Raw genomic sequence first — 18,271 nt, forward strand, 5'->3', positions numbered from 1 at the left:
ATAAATGTTTGAAACCCTAAGATCTTCTAGATTTTTTTCTAGAATATCTTACGTGATCTTTTAGAAATTTTATTTTCTTAGAATAAAGTGATTTATTTTCAGAAATGTTAAAAATGTGTATTTCTGAGAATTTTAGTTGTGGCTGATGCTCTTTCCAAATTCTGAAATCTTCAGTCTTTCATCCTAAAAGATGAATCATCATTTTGAACTTAATGCTTCTTGTTGGAGATCATTTAGCTAAGTAAAAAGGCGCCGAAAAAACTGGCTTCTTGGTCCCAGTCAATCAAGCTTTCATTAGTTACAGAGACAAAAATTCTGTCATTTTCTTTAAGCTCAAACACGCCTCCTTGATAGATGGAATACAGTCCATATTCGGACTCTTTGGACCAGCAACTGTTTCTCGCACTCTTCATCAGCATTATAGGCTCAGGGTAGTTTGTGAATTTGTAAATATATTGCACCATTTGTTTGTTTTTCCTTCTCTCTTCTTTTGAAGCTGAAGTTTCTTCACTTTCTTGAAAGCGAAAGTATATTTGGGAATAGATGTAATAAAGCCCTGCTTGGTGGATAACCAACTCGCCATTCCTCAAGTGCAAATTATTCAGGAATGAATGTCCTTTCCTTGATGACTCCCAGTATAATACTTTGTAGCCCAAGGCCTTTTCATTCTTAGATGCTGGATAAAGATGAGAGAGGAAACAATTAACAGAAGAGAATTTGTACAAAGCAAGAAGTCCATTGGCTGTGCTCAGCCTATATTTTTGTTGGTCTCATAATAGATTTCAGTCTAATATTAAACTTCTTGCTCCTTCAATCTTACATGAATTATATTCTCTACTCATATAAAATCAGACGGCTCCTTTGTTACTATGCTCTTCTGGGCGTCTCTAGCCATTCTGTGTTACATCTAACAGTTAAGCTACTTGGCACAATCAACTCTGAATCGTAGCACATTCATGAACGGTAGATGATGGGTTTTACTCCTGGGAAGACCTCCTATCCTGAATCCTCTCCTTCCTTACTGTGGCATTGAAATAAAATGGAAAATCTAGAAAGACACCAAAAGAAATATATTTCCTTAAGCCTAGCTCTTAGGACTGTTTGCTAATTCTTCGGGACTTTCGAGTTCGTCCTTGGCCTTCCTCAGCTCTCCAGAAGCAAAGGTTCCATTCAAAACAGAAGGTACCTCTGGTCCAAAATAAGATAGGGACAAGGTTTGACAATGTAGCCCTGATAGAAAGATCCTCAGATCTTTGAATCTTAACTCCCAAACATTTTGAATAAAAAAAGCCCTACAAAAATACAATACTCTTTTAAACTTTGGGTTCATTTCCACTAATGGTGCAAGATTTAACTTTTCAAGACCTTAAAACAATGATTATATTTGTTGATGAACAACAAACAGTAACACCAAAATAATCGTCTTGATTTTGAGCAGAGCATGTCAATCATTTCTAAAGCACAAATTCAGGAATCTGGGAAAAAACACACAAAAACAACTTTTTCATTTATTAACTGATATTTCTGAAATTTCTTTAACTTGGGACAAAACCTTTTATAATTATAAAGGTGGCTAATTATTGAGTCCTTTATTTTAATTAAACATACAGTTTTCATGAGCTGCTGTTAATTTATATCATTTTATGAGTTAGTAATTACCTTGCTTCATATGTGAAGAAACTGAATCTTGACTTATTTAATAGTTTGCTCTCCACAAGGAGTGGCCAAAATATATGATGAGTGTTTAAATTTTTAAAAATGTATATTGCAAAACACATACTGTAATTAATCCTCCTCAAAACACCCCCCTTTCCTTTGAACACACTTCTCCCACTTTCCCTGTCACTCTCTGAGGTAGTTCTGGAAGTTGTCTTTCGTGAGTGTCTTTTCAAAATGTGATTAAAGACTGGCTGCCAGCGCCACCCAACGGAGAGGCAGGCTTGAAAAACAAAATGGCACCACTTTACTCACCAGCTCTGGCACCTGGAGACTTCTCGGTCTTCCCCGAAGTCAGTATGATCATGAAAGGTAAACACTTGTTACGGATTCTGGATATCAAGGCAGCCATGACCGTGCAGCTAAGGCTAGTCATGGAGGACTTCCAGAGCATAAAGTGACAGGAATAATGGGATTGGTGTGTTTAAAGCAAGAGGCATATTATTGGCAATGTGCCTTTTATTATAATAAATAAAATCCACTGCATTTTCCCATCACACCACTTACGTAGGTCAAGAGAAGCTGAGTTCCAACTCAAGCACTTACAGAACCTGTCCAGTACCACAATATTATAGTGACATCTGCTTCAACAGACAAAAATCACACTTCATGTATTTGGTTAAACTGGGAAACTGACATTTTTGTAAGTGGAAAGTGGTCAAATGTTGGCAGCTTCCTGTGGCTGTACTTAATATAACAACCAATAGGAGCTCCTGGTGATTCGCAGCAAAAGCAAATGATTTAGAACCTTTGGAGGGAAGAAGATTTGATGCAAACACAGAAAGTAAAGAATGCAAAGTAGCAGAAAGAGTGATCCTGAGAGAGCGTAGGAGAGAAACTGAAGAAGAAAAAGCCCAAGTGGAAATCCAGGAATCTCAAAGTTAAAATTTTCCCACTTCGCATTTCTCTTGAGGGCCAGTTACACTATGGCAGCAACTGAGCTGTTTGTCTGGAATTTTACTTCTGAAAAGTCAATCTGAGATTTGACTATTACCGACCATTTTGTAGATAGCTACATGAATATTGCAGGTACAAGCTTAAAACCATAAGCTTGTTGTAACTATTCTTCCATTAGCTTCCTCTGGTCGGATTTAAGGTTCTTCTTTCTTTTCACTGCTGAGCACTGAGTCCCTGGGCACGTGTGAGCTGGCCAGTGCGGCAGCACAGCCCTACGTCTCCGGCTAACACAGCTGTGACCAGCTCTCTCACCTCGGTCGATGGACTTGGTACTTTTCCGAGTGGTCCCTGTTATGTGAGCTGCGGCTCTCTGTAGTCCTCTGTCTTGCCTTTGGGTGAGGCTTACTTGACTTTCTGGAAGAGAAATAATAAAGAATTACCAGCACTTATGAAGCTAGCTTTTCAGAGTACATCGTTGGTCATCTCAGTTTTCACTCGGGCATTGTAAACACACTGAACTTGCAAAGTTGGTGTGGTGGGTTTTCATGAAAATAGCTATTTGAATACAATGAGCAATCTACTTCATCTTATATTTAATTTGAAAAGTACTTTAGATGGAAAGATTAAGCAGATGAATCTGGATTTATCAGCATGTCAGAGGAAAGGTCCAAATAAAATGTAACAAAATAAAAATTCTGGCCTCTTTCAAAAACAAAATGACATGAAACAAAAATTTTAAAAAAACTGTGGACTTGTCATAATTCCACTGAGGGACTTACTGTGTTTAAAAACCAAACATTGGCAAATTTCTACTTTCAGTTATATATATAAAAAATTGGAGTGCTATCAATTATTGTCATCTCAGTCATTTTCTTTTTCCCTTTTGCTAGTAGCTACTGCTGACTTTAAAGGAGTCGTAATGATAAAAAGTTTTCATGGATACTAGTCTGGTACTTAACAGTCTTTCCAGACCTGTCCCACCATCAAAAAGGAGAACATATGAGCCATAATATTCAGAATATGAGCATATAAATTACTGATTCACTGGATCATAATAAATGATTTCATTAACCACCAGCCAGACTACTTATAGTACTCTTAAAAAATACAAATCCCATAAATTTATCTCTAAAGTATCATCCCAAATTTCCCAGGAGTGCTCATATTGGTTATTAAAATAAATTGTATTCTTTTATCGGATATATATCATCAAGGTACTATACTATGCAGTACAGAACTACATAGATTAATGATCGTGTTAGCTCACTAAGCCCTTAGGCACTTACAATATTTTTTGGAAGATAAGAATTAGTAAGTGAAAATGTATCTATGAGAAACAGAAATGAAAGGTGTCAGGATACAGAGGAGGGAAGGATTCCGATTTATTGGAGAGCTGAGATCAGGGTTTGTGGAGGAGACAGGAGCAAGAACTCTTTCACTTGCTGCAGTAAAGCAAAATGCCCATGACATCTGTGCCCAGTATTCCTCTAGGATAAGGAGGAAGAATTATCAACAAGCAAATGCAAGAAAGCAGGCAGTCGTGAATTCGACCCCCGGTACCGATAAAAAGGAAAAAGACAAAAACAACAACAACAAAAGAAACTATTAGTGGTACAGGGATAAATGTCAGAACAGGATGAAGACTGCAGAAAAGGATCCCATGAGCTGAACCAGTGGCTTGAGATAGCGTACAAAAAGCATTCTTGGGATAGACCTAAAAGCATCTCAGTCTGAGACTTGAATGAAGAGCTGAAATATAGAAGATGTGATGTTAGGTTAAGAAGTTTGGACTTTACAGAATATGGGGAGATTGGAAGATGTTTGGGGAAGTAGAGAAACATGTGTTGTGATTCAGGTTACCTGACACAGTTAGGTTTGATAGCCTGAAGATGAGAGGGCTGGAGATTAACAGGTAAATTAATAGATGGCAATTGATTGGAATGAGTCAGTACCCTAATCTAGGCTTATAGCAAAGGGATTTTGCAAACGAGATAAAATTTCTTAAGGTGGCATGAATAGAAGATGACAAATTTCTTGCAATTCTCTGGTAATGGCTGTAAATTATACGGGATGTGTGGGCATTTACACCCCACAGAAGACAGAATATAGCATGGAGCTGCATAGTCAGTTACACATTAGTTCCAGAATGCTCACCTTTCAAGTTTGCCTTGTTCATTTATCTTTAACTTTGATGGTTAAATGATTCATGATGCCTCACCACATCCTAACCCTTAACACTTTGTTTTAAATATTTGGTACTGAATCAAATTTGCCCTGGAGGTCATTGGAAGGATATGGGAAAGCCTAGCTTTGAAAGCAAAATTGAACGAGGAATTTCCCACTGGTTATGGTAAACACTTCACAGAAAAGAAAAGCAAATATGTGTATTTTGGTGTCATGGTTACATCTTGATATCCCAAGTAGAACGTGATTTCCCTGAGGTTGGATATACAAAATGAAGAAATGGACATATTTTTCATCTTTGAAGATCTTTAATCTCATAGAGAAGCAAGCTGAGTGTGAATGAAATCTTATTTATTTAGAAAAGTAGCCAGGAAAGACCTCTGTGAAGGAAGAGATCACAATGTGAGCCACAAAGGAGCAGGAAAGCCCAGAATAGAAGTAGCCAGACGGAGGGCTGAGGACTCCAGCTGCCGAGGGGATGTGGCTCAGGGGAAGCCGCGGCCTGCAGACGGAACTGGGTGCACACGGAGGACGCAGATGTGAGGCTGCCGGCGGCTGGTAAACTCGGTGAGGAAGGCACGGTGTGGCAAGAGAAAGGCCACATGTGAAGAAAGGCAGAGTCTGGTTGCGGTCAGAAGCACAAAAGATGGGTAAATTTAGGGGATTTTATTGTTTTATTGCTTGGAATGTTCAGAAAAATTTTAAAATGGCTTAGCACATTAGAAGGTTTAAAAAAGTAAATAAATAAGGTAAGAAATTGAGGTAAAAGGAAAACTCATATGGAAAAAGTAAGATTAAGAGGACATAAAGTTCCACCATAGTTGTGTGTGCCACAGATTTGGTCCTGAGCTTTCCAGCAGCCAGCGAAGGGCTTCAGTAGGATCAGTAAGTGGCTTGAGACACCAAACAGCAGGTCAGAGATGAGATGCGTGGACGGAAGCGGAGGAGAACAGAGGACCATTCACCCTCTCACGAAGTTAACAGTAACAAGTAAAAATAACAAAAAAGTTTACTACCTTGAGATGTAGGAATGGTCTCCTCAAAGGCTGTCAAAATCATCTGCAAATAGTATTGAGTAAAACTTGTTAATGTCCCTAAACATTATTAAACTGACTATAGAATGTCTATTATTCTTTTGCTCATGCCTAACAGCACATTTCTACATAAGACATCAACCTGGGAAGCTTAAGTTGTTTAAGCATAAGGTTTGTAGGGGGAGGGAGTCAGGGTGAATATTAAGATGCCTGTCCTTACAGTGTGACTGAAGAACCAACCCTTCCTGGGAAAGTTCTGCACCTGCATGAAGCCTTTGAAAGGTTTGCAAGATGAGAGGACAAGTTAAGTCAGTCTAATGTCCCCCCCACCCCCGGTTTCCCTGTAGCCAGTGAAGGTGGCAGTCATATCATATTACTGTCTGTGTGGTGTGTATGACTGGGTGCATGCCTCTGTGTGTGTTGAAATTACTGGGCTGACCCCAGCCTTGTGGCAGAAAGCACATTTTTCTCTTATGGTGTCCACGGACATACAGCTCCTAAGCTGTGACAGGACAGCACCATCCTCTTCTTTCCGAGGCTGTGGCTCAGGCATGTGTATTCATGGTACAGATGACACCGAGCCCCTACATGTTTGCTAATGATTAAGTGAATTTCCTCAAACCAGTAAAACAAAGCGAAAACCAATCCTTTCTATTAAACGAACCGACTTAGCGTATTGACAGCTTTTTATTTTTTTGAGACAAAGTCTCACTGTGTTGCACAGGCTGCCCCCAGCCTCACAATGCTCCTGCCTCAGCCTCCCAAGTGTTAGGATGGCAGGTACTCCCACCATCCCCAGCTTTGTCAATGGCTTCCAAACCCCCTTCACTCAGCTCTGCCACCTCTGGGCGGTCACTGTCCTCCTTTCCCTGTCACTGTTGTTAATTTTGCACCTGCTAGAACTTGAATTCTCTATACTCCTACCCAAGGAAGCCCTGGCTCTCCCTCTGCCACAAGCCCCGTCCCAGGAGGGCCGCGGAGTGGAGTCTTCCAGGGTAGGGTAGGGGAGGAAGAGGCCAGCAAGCAGGAACACAGCGGTCTCTCTCCCTCCTCCCCTTCCCGCTTGCTCTGGCTCTTCCCCTTCTCTCACTGTGGGACAGAAGGGGAGGAGAGGGGAGGAGCAGGAGCAGGAGAAAAGTCGTCCTTCTTCCTGTGCTGGAAGCAGCATGGAAAGCGATGGCAAGGGGACTGGGACAGCCTGGTCTCCACCCAGTCTCTCCTTTCCGAGCCCTGTGAGACTGTACTTGGCAGACTTGTTTTCCCCTTCTTCCTCAGTTCAACAGTGTCTGCGTGAGGATTCAATGAGATCATGTGCAAAATGAAAGTAGGATGAAATGTTTAACTAATGTGCCTGAACAGATGGAAAATCCTTGTCTCCTCTCCCCCAGTCCCCTCCTGTGTCCTCTCCCAGCTTCTCTCCGCTCTAGTTGGCACCTGGGTGTGTCTGGGAGGAGTGAGAGCACTGCAGGAAAATCCCGCTACTTCCCTGTCCTCCCACTGTGAGCCCCGCATCCAACTGGCTCCTTGGTCTGCAGATCTCTGCCCTACTTCTGAGGGCAGCATCTCCCGGCAGCTGGGTCGCTGCCCCACCCCCAGAGCCCGGGGACTTCAAAGTGTCCCTTCTGAGCATCTTCAGGAGCCTTCCTCATACTGAGCTTGTTTTGATCCTCATCTCCTGAGCAGCCACAGCTGTTTCAGGACAGCTGTGTGCCGGGGTGGCCCAGTTCCGGGCCTCGCTTCCAGGGAAGTCATGGAACAGATGTGTTCCTGCAATGCCCCGGGGAGATTCCATTTCATTTCCATAGAAACAGCATCACAGGTGATGTTCAGATCTGTGAGGACTGCTCAAAGCCATACTCCACAACTCTGTAACCATCAATAAAACACTGTTTCTAGGCGGAAGGTGAGTACTAAACAATAGACATAACAAACAAGTCTATAATACATCCTCCTCCCATTGGGAGTTTCCCCAGTGTATCTTTAGACAATGCAGTAGTGTACTTATGGCTTCTTAGGTCACAGAGCATTTTTAACATCCATGTTCTCATCTGACCTTTTCAAGAAGGCTGAAGGCAAATAATGGTAATGCTATCGTACAAAGAAAGGATCAGCCAGAGAAATAATAAATTGATTTATCACAATTGCTAAGAGTAAAATCAGTTAACTGTATTTAGGAAAGTTAACTATTAGCTAACACACTGTTTCTGATACAGAGCCTGTTTAAGCAACTTCTATAAACAGATACATTTTATAATTTGTCATTTCCTGATTGTAACTTAAAATATCATCACCATCTTTTATTTCTTAAAATATCTCTTTTTCTCCATGTGTCATTTCTGAATGGAGACAAAGCAATAAACAAACATATGCTTGTTTTTGGATATTAAAATATGAGAAAATATATAACTTCATTATTTGGCTTCTTTTATCTTCTGGATGAAAACAACACCCATCCCTTGTTACTGCAGGGGCCTCCCTGTGTCTCAGTTTCCACCAAGTGCAGTAATAAGGTTGGACTGGAGGAGGGAGCTGTTTGAGGTGGAGGAGGGAGCTCCAGGCCAGGGCTCCAGGCCATGTCATTTTATCATGCTCTATGAATTTGGGGCAAATCACTTAACCACACTGGGCCTCAGGTTCCTCATTTGTACGATGCACAATCTAGACTGATCTTGAAGATTCCTTCTCTTCGGACCTTGTGTGCCTGCTATGGTTACCTACCTTTCTAACAAACTGACGTAGTTTCCATTTGAGTTGCCAGCAGGGGCTGTTCATACTGTCATCATCCTGGGGATCCCAGGAACCGTCGTCCTCCTTTAAGAAACATGCGATGCCACTTTTGGAGTACTCCTGTATCTGGTTTGGGATGGAATATAGCACAATATTATGCTCAAGAGTCCTCTTTTTTTCAACATATAAAAGTTTAAAACAACAGAAACTGATGACAGATTCAGAGAATTTTGGCATCTTGAGTAAGTTCATGTTTTACATGCTCTCCTTTGTGCTTTGACTAAAGTTGCAAATGATGGGAAGGGTGCAGGTGTGCGTTAGGGACCCTGGGTCAAGGCATCCCTTGCCTGCCTGGATCACTAACTAGCTGGATGTCACTGGACACATTGCTTCTCCTCTTCAGGGTGTGCTCCTCGTTAGTTTTGAACAGGTGCATGTGGTGATGTCTCAAGCCCCTTCCAGCTCTCGTGCGGTATGAATCTCATTCCAAAGCGAAAACCCACCTAGATACAACATAGGCAGTGGAGTTGGTTTAAATTCTAAGATCCTAGGTGAAATTAGTCAAACTCTTTCTTTGAGCTTTGGTGACTGAGTTTATTCCAATTATTGATATGATTTTTAGTCCTTTTGATAGCAATTCTGAACTACCTTACCATTAGAAATCTCTATAATGTCACACGAAATGCCCACAACTAGCCAGACACTTACCTACAGAGATTAAATAGCATTTGAATGTTTTCTGTCTCCTGATTGAGGAAGAAGGATCATTGACTACAAAGTCCTCACCTATGTCAACAATTCCTTGTTTGATGTTATAAACACACACACCCTAAACCACCTAGAATAGGTGGTTGTTATTAGATTAGTGAAGAAAAACAGAAAGACCTCACAGGCTAGAAGTTTTTCTGTTGACTTCCTTCCCATTTAATTTTGTTTCTCTAAAAATCAAGATTTAATAAATGTTATTTTGCTGTAAGAAGTCTTGCTTTTCTCTTATCTGGGGAAACAAATGGGATAACAGTAATGTTATCTATTATTTAAAGGTAAGGTACTACACAAAAAGGATCAAACTTAAAGATGGTCTGTTCCTACCTACAGGAAAACAACCTCGTTTTAAATAAAAATGACCTTACTGTTAATGAAAAGTCTTGGCTAGAATCACAGTCTTGTGTGCAGCCATGTGTCCTTTGCACTTTTGATCAAGTGCAAAAGTACAAACCCGAGTTAATGCATCCTTGTACCCTAGTTTTCATTTACTTTAAAACAAATGACTCTTTGTTTTCAGTGTTCCATTTTAAAATTACAAGAGCGGGACATTCCTCCTACGAGAAGGGATTGAGGGTGACAGCCGAGTCCACTGACCGTGGAATCAGAAGACCTTTCCTTGCCTCTACCCATCCTAAATGCTTCTACCACACACATGTAGTTGCCTTTCCAGTTTACGTATAGCCGAAAAGCCTTTCCAAGGAAGAGTTTAGTTACACATGCTTCAGGGATAGGAGAGCATGTCCTGGGTAAGGAGAGCAAACTGGGTAAGAGGAAGACAATAAGAGCTGAAAACACAAATTTTTTTTCAGGAAGGGAAAATTTTCTTGTCAGTATTCCTGTCAAGCCAGCATGAGGAAGTTGATTACACTGAACAAGCAGGCTCATTAACCTCCGACCCTTGTTGGGACATGAACCGTGAACGTGTACAAAGCAGGGAGTGAACGGTTTCCAAGAACTGAGGACTGTCTCACTAGGAAAGTTCTGAGGGCCTCAGGCTAAGGTTACGGGCAGGAATGGTACAGGTGATTGCCACAGGGCGGTCAGTGTGGCCAACAGCATCCTGAGTCAGGAGGCCGACAAACTTATGTCACTCATTATTGCTCAAAGGTTGATGAAGCCTGGAGGTTCAGGCTACACAGGCAACCACGAGAACGAAACAGTCAAGTTCACTGTTTAAAAGTTAAAAACAACTGCACATCTAAAAACATAAAACAAAAACAAATTGAACATCAATTCATGGAAGCGCTCACAGCACAATCCCATTTCCTGGTTAACCTTTGGAGGACCTCTTATTTAAGGGGTGGAGATCAGACAGTGTGTGTGTGATTTGGTGCATGGCTGTTTTCTCTTAAGACTGTATACAAATGTCATGTTCTTGAAATCTGTATGAAAATCGTATATGATATTTTTATGGCAGTTACTGTAGAAAATTAAACAAATATAAAGAAAAAAGAAAAGCATGCATTATCTTGCTATCTAGAGCTCACAGGTGTTAACATTTTGGTATTTTTCTTTTCAGACATTTTTATGCATAAAAATTGATTTCTGAACAAAGCCTGAAGAGAAGCCTCACCCACCCTCATCCCACCCAGCATAATGGCTCACCTTACCCTCATCTCCACTATGATAATAGCTGGTAGTTCTGCAGACACTGGCCAGTGCTGGAGACTGAATGTGTGGCAATTTGCGTGCTGTGGGTATTCCAAGAATGATAAATGATGACTAATTTGATGTGTTTCTCCCCCTTTTTTTCAGCACCTTTTTTATCACAGGATGTGGCAAGCTGGGCCATTGTCTAGTAACCACGCTTGAGTGCTGGGTGTGGGTTGCTGTGGGATTGTTGAGAGATTTCTTTTGCAGGGGAAGCCTGCTCTTAACTCAGGAAGCCCTTTGTTCAGAAAAGTGGTTTCCATGGTAATTGCTCTTGGGGTCTTCAAAATGTGGTAGCTGGCTTAGTCCAACGCCAGCCAGTCTGGGGCTTGAGGTGAGCAGAACAGACTCCTTTTCTGCCCCTGAGATTGTGAGACAGCAGTACTGACTCTCTGTTGCCCAAACTTTAGTCTCGTGACAATCATGCACCGCAGGTCACAAAGAGCATGAAGGATCATTTAGGGGATCTATGGAAAGGGCTCCACATCTCCACTCTGTCATCTCAACTCTAAAATGAGGATCAGGAGGGAGGGAGAGGGGTATCCAAAGTTCCTCCCAGCCCTCAGTTCTCTATAATATATAATATATAATTCTCTATAATATATAATAAAAAAAGCATATAATATATATGCTTTTTTGATGAACTGGGAGAGATTAGTACATAGTTATTTATGTAGCATACATATACATACATCAATTTACATGTTTACCAACATACACATCATCTTTTCCTTTCTTCCACTTTTCTTTTCACCTTTCCCAATAATTCTGTCCTTTGGAGCACTTTCTTTCCTTTTCATTATTACAATATCTATTGTATATTTTGGATTTTATTACTTTTAGTTTTTTATTATTTGTTTTTTACACTAGAGACAATATGGTATTTACAAATGTGAGTTTGATTGATTTCACTTATGAGTATAGTCTTAAGTTGCTTCCATTTACCTACAAAAGCTGCAAGATCATCCTTTTATACAGCCGAGTAATATTCCATTGTATAAAAATACCACATCTTTTTCTTCCATTCTGCAGTTGATGGGCATTTTGGTTGTGTCCAACATTTAGCTATTACAAATTGTGCTGCTATAAACATGAATGTACATATATGGCTATGATACGATATTTTCAAATTTTCTGGGAAAATACCCAGGAGGGGAATAGTTGGATTGAATGGGACTTCCAATCCTAGATTTCTGAGGAATCTCTATACTGATTTCCACAGTGGCTGTACCAGTTTACACTCCTACCAACAGTGACGCATTCCTTTTCCCCACAGCCCCCCAACATTTGTTATGGTTGATTTCTTTCTTTTTTTTTTTTTTTCTTGTTGGATGGAGGAAAATAACAATATATACAAGGTTGTTGGCCCAGGGTATTAAAAATTTACAGATTTTTAAAAAACAAAAACACACATACACAAAGTGTTACCTCAGGTGTTTTGTACCTCAGCACCTTGCTCTTGTGTTTCCCTTAGAGATTTTGTAAAACTGATAGTTGGAATATTTAAAAAAAATTTATTAAAAATGAGTTGGAAAAAAATAAGATATCAACTGCCAACCTGGAGAAGGTGACAGGCCAAGGGTGTGACAGCCATTCTGAAATGTCTTCCACTAGTCAAGAGCCTGTATGGCCTTTTTTTGGACAAACCTTGAAAATGTTTATTTAAAAAAAGACAAAGAAAATACTCAGAGGCCCCGAATTCCAATAGGGTATGTGCCATTAGGGCTTTCTGTGCTAAAGGATGAACATGCTCTGGTTTATGGGAACAAGGCATTTACCACCAGACCGCAATGCCAGCTTCCTCTACTGCAAACAGGGTTCTGTGACAGAAAAAGAAAAAAATTCTGAAAAAAAATGATTAATTTCTTGATGGCAGCCGTTCTTTCTGGAGTGAGATGAAATCTCAGTGCTGCTTTAGTTTGCATTTCTCAGATTACCAGTGATGGTGAACATTTCTTCATGTATTTATTTGCCATTTGTATATCTTCATCTGAGAAATGCATATTCATCTCAGATGCCCATTTTTGGAAAGGGTCTTTGAATTTGGGAGGGTTGAGGTTTTTCAACTCTATGTGTTCTGCTCTTTATATGTACTGGCTAAAGTTCTTTACCATTCTGTGGGTTTTCTTTTCACTTTGTTGGTGATTTCTTTTGAAGTGCAAAGACTTTTTAATAAGGTGAGATCCCTGTTACTGATTCTGGGAAGTATTTCCTGTGTGGTTTGATTTTGTTCATGAATTCTCTACCTACCCCTATGTCTTCAAGATTTCTACCTACTTTGTCTTCCAGCAGATTTAGTGTTTCTGTTTTAATATTTAGATCTTTGATCCATTTTGTTTGACTGATCATTTTTGTATCTAGACTTTGTAACCGGAACAACTAGTTCTAAGATAACAATGTGCAATATATTAACTAGAATTAATTCCCTACTCTTTTTTTCTTTTCTGAAATTCTGTATCATTTCTATCCTTCTTTTTTTGTTTTGATTTTTTAAAATTACAAAATATATAATTAGTCAAAAGTCAGGGATGATGGTGTATCATGCCTGTAATTCCAGTACCCAGAGGCTGAGGCAGCAGGATCACTGTGATTTGAGGCCAACCTGAGTTACATAATGAGACCTTGAGTCAAATATATATGCACACATTCAAAATACACAAAAGAAATTAAAATCTCCAAGTTTTGCATGCATAGTTTCAGAAGCTTTATACAGATGATAATACATACAATAAAATAACTTACTGTAATAAAATACAGTAAGTTTTTCTCTGTATTAGTACTTGGACTAATGCCCAGGTATAAAACGGCATGAACAGGCAAATGCTGAGTCTGTCTGATAACTTCTTTACTAGGAACTTTACTCATGGCATGTCTGTGTCCAAGGAGCAAGCAGAAGACCATTTCACACATTCTCACTTCTTGTTGTTAGTACAGGAAGACACAATTCTAAAACCAAGCATATTCCAAAGGGCCTGGCTTCCTCTACTTCACCCCTACCCCCCAATCTTGGAGAAAAGAGAAATTTGGCATTCCAAGCCTTGGTTCTGGTTTTAGTTCAAATGCATATTATTCTACCTGCTCATTTTTGAAAGACTGACTTATCTGTGTAAAGGCTTTCCATCAACTAATTTAAAATATTTAAGAGAAAGGAGTGGAGGAGAGAAGCGCCATGAAGTCTGAGAACAAACAAGCAGTGCACTGGGAATTCTGCCCGTGCAGAGCCCAGGTCTGACTTTTCTGCTGTGTCTGCCAAAACCCACTGAGAGTGAGCACATCTGCAAAGCAACAGCACTCCGTGGCTTAGCACTTGGCTTGCTGTGTGTGTGTGTGTGTGTTAGTGGCACCTTTCACGCTTGTTCACTCACTCAGCAAATTATCTCGTGAACACTTTCCTGCATGGGAGCCACAGGCTGACCCCACTGGTGTGACAATGAGCAGACAAAACCCCTGCACTGATCCAGTTACCCTTGCACACAGGAATTCACAAGTCAAGAACTACAAAGGATTTGGCAGAAAGCACTCACCAATGGTAGCAGCTGCTAATATTCTAACATGCATACACTTTTTAGACAAAAAACTAACAGAGTCCCTCAGGAGTTTTGTTGCCCACATCAGTCAGGAACTGGTAGGGCCAGTTGTGCAAGTGTATTCGGCTTTCAGTAATTATGTGCATTAGCAGACAGTCTGCTGATAGAAAATAAACATTTTTTAATTTATTTAGCAGTAGTTTTCAAGGAGAAGCAAGCTGAGAGACTGACAGGCAGAGAACCCAGCAGTTGCTAAGATTGCATTGTACTGACCTGTTTCAGTTCATTGGTGAAGTAAATGTAAGTCACCGCCACACAGAGGGACTGCAGGAGCACGGTGAAGATCAGAATCAGCACACAGGTCTGCCCAGGACTGGGGCCCCCGAGGGTCTGCACGGAGGACATGATCTCACCGGAGTATAACTTTCCCATAGCAGCCAGCTCCAGCTTTTTGTAAGAAACAGGATCACAGTTGGTCAGAGGGGTGGAGTCTGTTTAGTTTCACTTACTCTTGGCTAGGAAAACAACTAAGAAATAGGAAGCAAGCCAGGGGGAGGGACACAGGCTCTCCATACCACATCAAGGCCAGCCCCAATTGAGAACATGTGGCCTCTGAAGGGACTTAAGAATCCTAACTGTCTTCCTGCATGAAAGATTCACTGAAGGCAGATATGACTGCGTGGTGTTCGCTGGGTTATATTGTCCTGTGTGGGATGAAGATATTCACAGCGGGAGGCAGAAGCCACTAGGAATTTCCCCAAGGATGTTGGTGCTCAGGATTCAGTCTAGGACAGAGGACAGTTAATGATGGACACCCCAAGGACCAAGTCTGATGTCATCTTTCTTTTGCATGACCTACGAGGTTGGAGAGATCTTTATTTATTTATTTATTTATTTATTTTTTGAGTTTTACACTTTTAGAAATCAACATGTGGAAATGCTATAAACCCGTGCTCATTTGTTCATGTGTTGTTTATGGCCATTTTTTGCTATGACAAATCTCCCACTGCAGAAATGGCCAGAGACATTGCATGCGTTCCTCTGATTGTTCGCACTACTGCACTGTGTTAAGTCTCAGTAGTGCAATTATGCTTAATTTTTTGTCTGCCCCATTAAGCCTGAACTATTTAGTACCTGAAACTTTATAGAGAGAATTTGTCAACCTACTGGCTTCATTCTGCTTAAATATTTTAGTTAATTTACGTATCTTACATATCAACAGTTCGGTAAAGACACAACATTTCTAATATTCTTTGTTAACAATTTATTAATTTTATCATTAAAAACCAATTTCTGACTTGAAATTAGCAAACCCTCCTGGTGTGGTTGTGGCATTAAAACTAGAGAATGTGATGGCTCCAACTGATGTCAGACACCACCTTTGGGAGGCAACACCGTGCTAGGGTAACTGAGCTAGTATGCAGTTTACCCTGATACACACAGGAAAATGGCACCATGTCAGTGATTTTCAACCTTGCCTTTTGGAATCATCTAGAAGCCCTTAAAAGCATCATTGTCTAGGTTGTCCTCTTCTTCTGAAAAATTAGAAACTCTAGTATGGTCCAGATGCTGGAATTTTATAAAAAATTCCCTAGGTGACTGAATAGGTACATAAAATTGTGTGTGTATGTGTGTGTGTGTGTGTGTGTGTGTGTGTGTGTGTGTGTATATATATATATATATATGTATGTATCTTGTCATTTGTGATTTGTAGCAATATGGATGGAACTTGAGGACATTATGTTAAACAGCATTATGTAAATCTAGGATTCTAATCTCATTAATTCTGACCCCAAAGCCTCACTCTTAACCAGCATCCCAGTCTACTGTACTAGCTCCAACCCCAAGAAGAAAGCCCACCAGAATTTGCAACTAATGACCAGCTAGTTAAGAAAACACTTTTATTTCAATCATCTTATTCTAATTGAGGAGAAAAAAATTTTTTTTTGTTGTTAAAGAGAGAACTGTAGTCATGTTAGCTAAAATCTTGATTTTATTTCTCTGCCTGTTTTTGTGTTTTTGGAATCCTGGCCAGAGAACTACATACTATGGGTTGCACACTGGCTATAACAGTTTTTAGAAAAGAGCTCTTTATCTAGTCTTTTTGTTTGTATCTTAAGCATGCCCAACAAAGCCACTATGCTCAGGTGTTCCAAGAACCTTTTCCTTTTGTTTGTAATTAGTCTCCTTATTTGCACAAGGGCTTTGTGTTAAAAAAGGAACTCATGTGCTCACTCTGCTCAAGTTCAGTGGTCTCAAACTCAGGGCACATTAAAATCAGTCTGCTGAAAAAGACCCCACCCAACATCAACTGAGGCCACATCTGTCCCTCCCCTCCGCTCTCGTAGCCCCAACAGTCTAAAATAAAGTTTAGGTCGAGATGGTAATAGGGAAGGAAGGGTGCAATCCCAGATATCTGTCCTCTGGAAGTATGTGCTCCCTCTCTCTCTCCACTCATCTCAGCATCATTTGCTCTCTTCTCAGTCTTGATGTCCTTCTTTCTACAATGCCCTCAACCAAAGAGGGCCAGGACCAGGCATGGTGGTGCACACCTGTGATCCCAAGAGTCAGGAGGCTGAGGCAGAAGGATTGTCTCAAATTCAAGCCCATCAAGGGCTACATAGTGAGTTCAAGGCCTGTCTGAACTAGATAGTAACACCCTGTTTCAAAAAAACCAAAATGAAAATAATAACAACAACAACAAACTCAGAAAACAAATAGAGGAATTTTTTATTTTTTTCCTCTTACATACCTCATTCTATTACAGAATCCCAGACCTGTGGCCTGGCTGCTAACAATAGAGGGTCTATTTTCTAAGTGATAAGAGAATGTTCATGCCTAAAACTTTTCTACTTGATTGTGAGGTACGGGAAAAGAACGGGTGTAGGAATGGATAAAGGGAAAGATTCTCTCCCATAGAAATGGTATTTCTGCATAGTCCTATTTTGAATGCCATAATCTATATACCAAGACCTTCTTTCTCTTTGCAAACATTCTGAAACAAATTGTCATATCTTTCTCGTATCCTTACCCCTTCCAAGGTAATAAACCTTGTGTTAGGTTGGAGAGGTAGGAAGTACTTATCATACTCAGAAAGGTGAAGGAAAAAACTTTGACATTTTTCACCACAGCCAATTCCACTATTACTCCCCCATCTCTTACAGACTGGGCAGCAGATGTTCAGGGAAGTAGATTTGCCCTGTCTAGTGTTAATTACCTTCAAATCCAGAGCCAGCCTCATATTTCTCAGCTCTTAGGTATCATATGTTCACCAAGCTATATGTAGTCCCTATCATTTTGTCGCCTATCCTGCACCCGTGGAATCAGAGTTTCTGACAGTGGTCCTAGGAATCCACATTGTCAGCAGACACTCCAAGGGATCCTTTGGAACCTATGTTATGCAGCTTTCCTGTGCTGTAACCAAATACCTGACATAAGAAGAAAGGGCAGGGCTGGGGATATAGCTCAGCAATGGGAGTGCCTACCCGGCAGGTGCGAAGTTATGAATTTGATCCTCAGTACCAAAAGTTAAAAAGGAGGGTTGTATTTTAGCTCACCATTATTTTAGATCAAGGCTGATGCACCCTGTTCTCTTTGGGCCTGTTGCAAAAAAGAGTATCATGGTGGGAGCATATGCCAGAGAAAACTACTCACTTTCTGTCAGCTGGGAAGCAGAGGAGATATAATAGGGGTTGGGGATCCCCAATTTGCCTTCCAGGGTATTATTCCAATGTTGAAACATTCTTCCATTAGGTCCCACCTCCTAAA

General features: G+C 40.5%; 1 protein-coding gene across 1 annotated transcript; it reads right to left on the minus strand.

The window, feature by feature from the left end:
* Nucleotides 1–233: 233 nt before the first annotated feature.
* Tnfsf10 (TNF superfamily member 10) lies at nt 234–14,908 on the minus strand. The gene is given in 5 exon segments (NM_001311078.1): nt 234–676; nt 2,926–3,027; nt 5,814–5,856; nt 8,550–8,684; nt 14,777–14,908. Coding segments are annotated over 5 exon segments (855 nt in total).
* Nucleotides 14,909–18,271: the final 3,363 nt, after the last annotated feature.

Source organism: Cavia porcellus, unplaced genomic scaffold (assembly GCF_034190915.1).
Source record: "Cavia porcellus strain 051 isolate PalLab524CR breed Dunkin Hartley unplaced genomic scaffold, mCavPor4.1 scaffold_17, whole genome shotgun sequence".
Taxonomy (NCBI): Eukaryota; Metazoa; Chordata; class Mammalia; order Rodentia; family Caviidae; genus Cavia; species Cavia porcellus.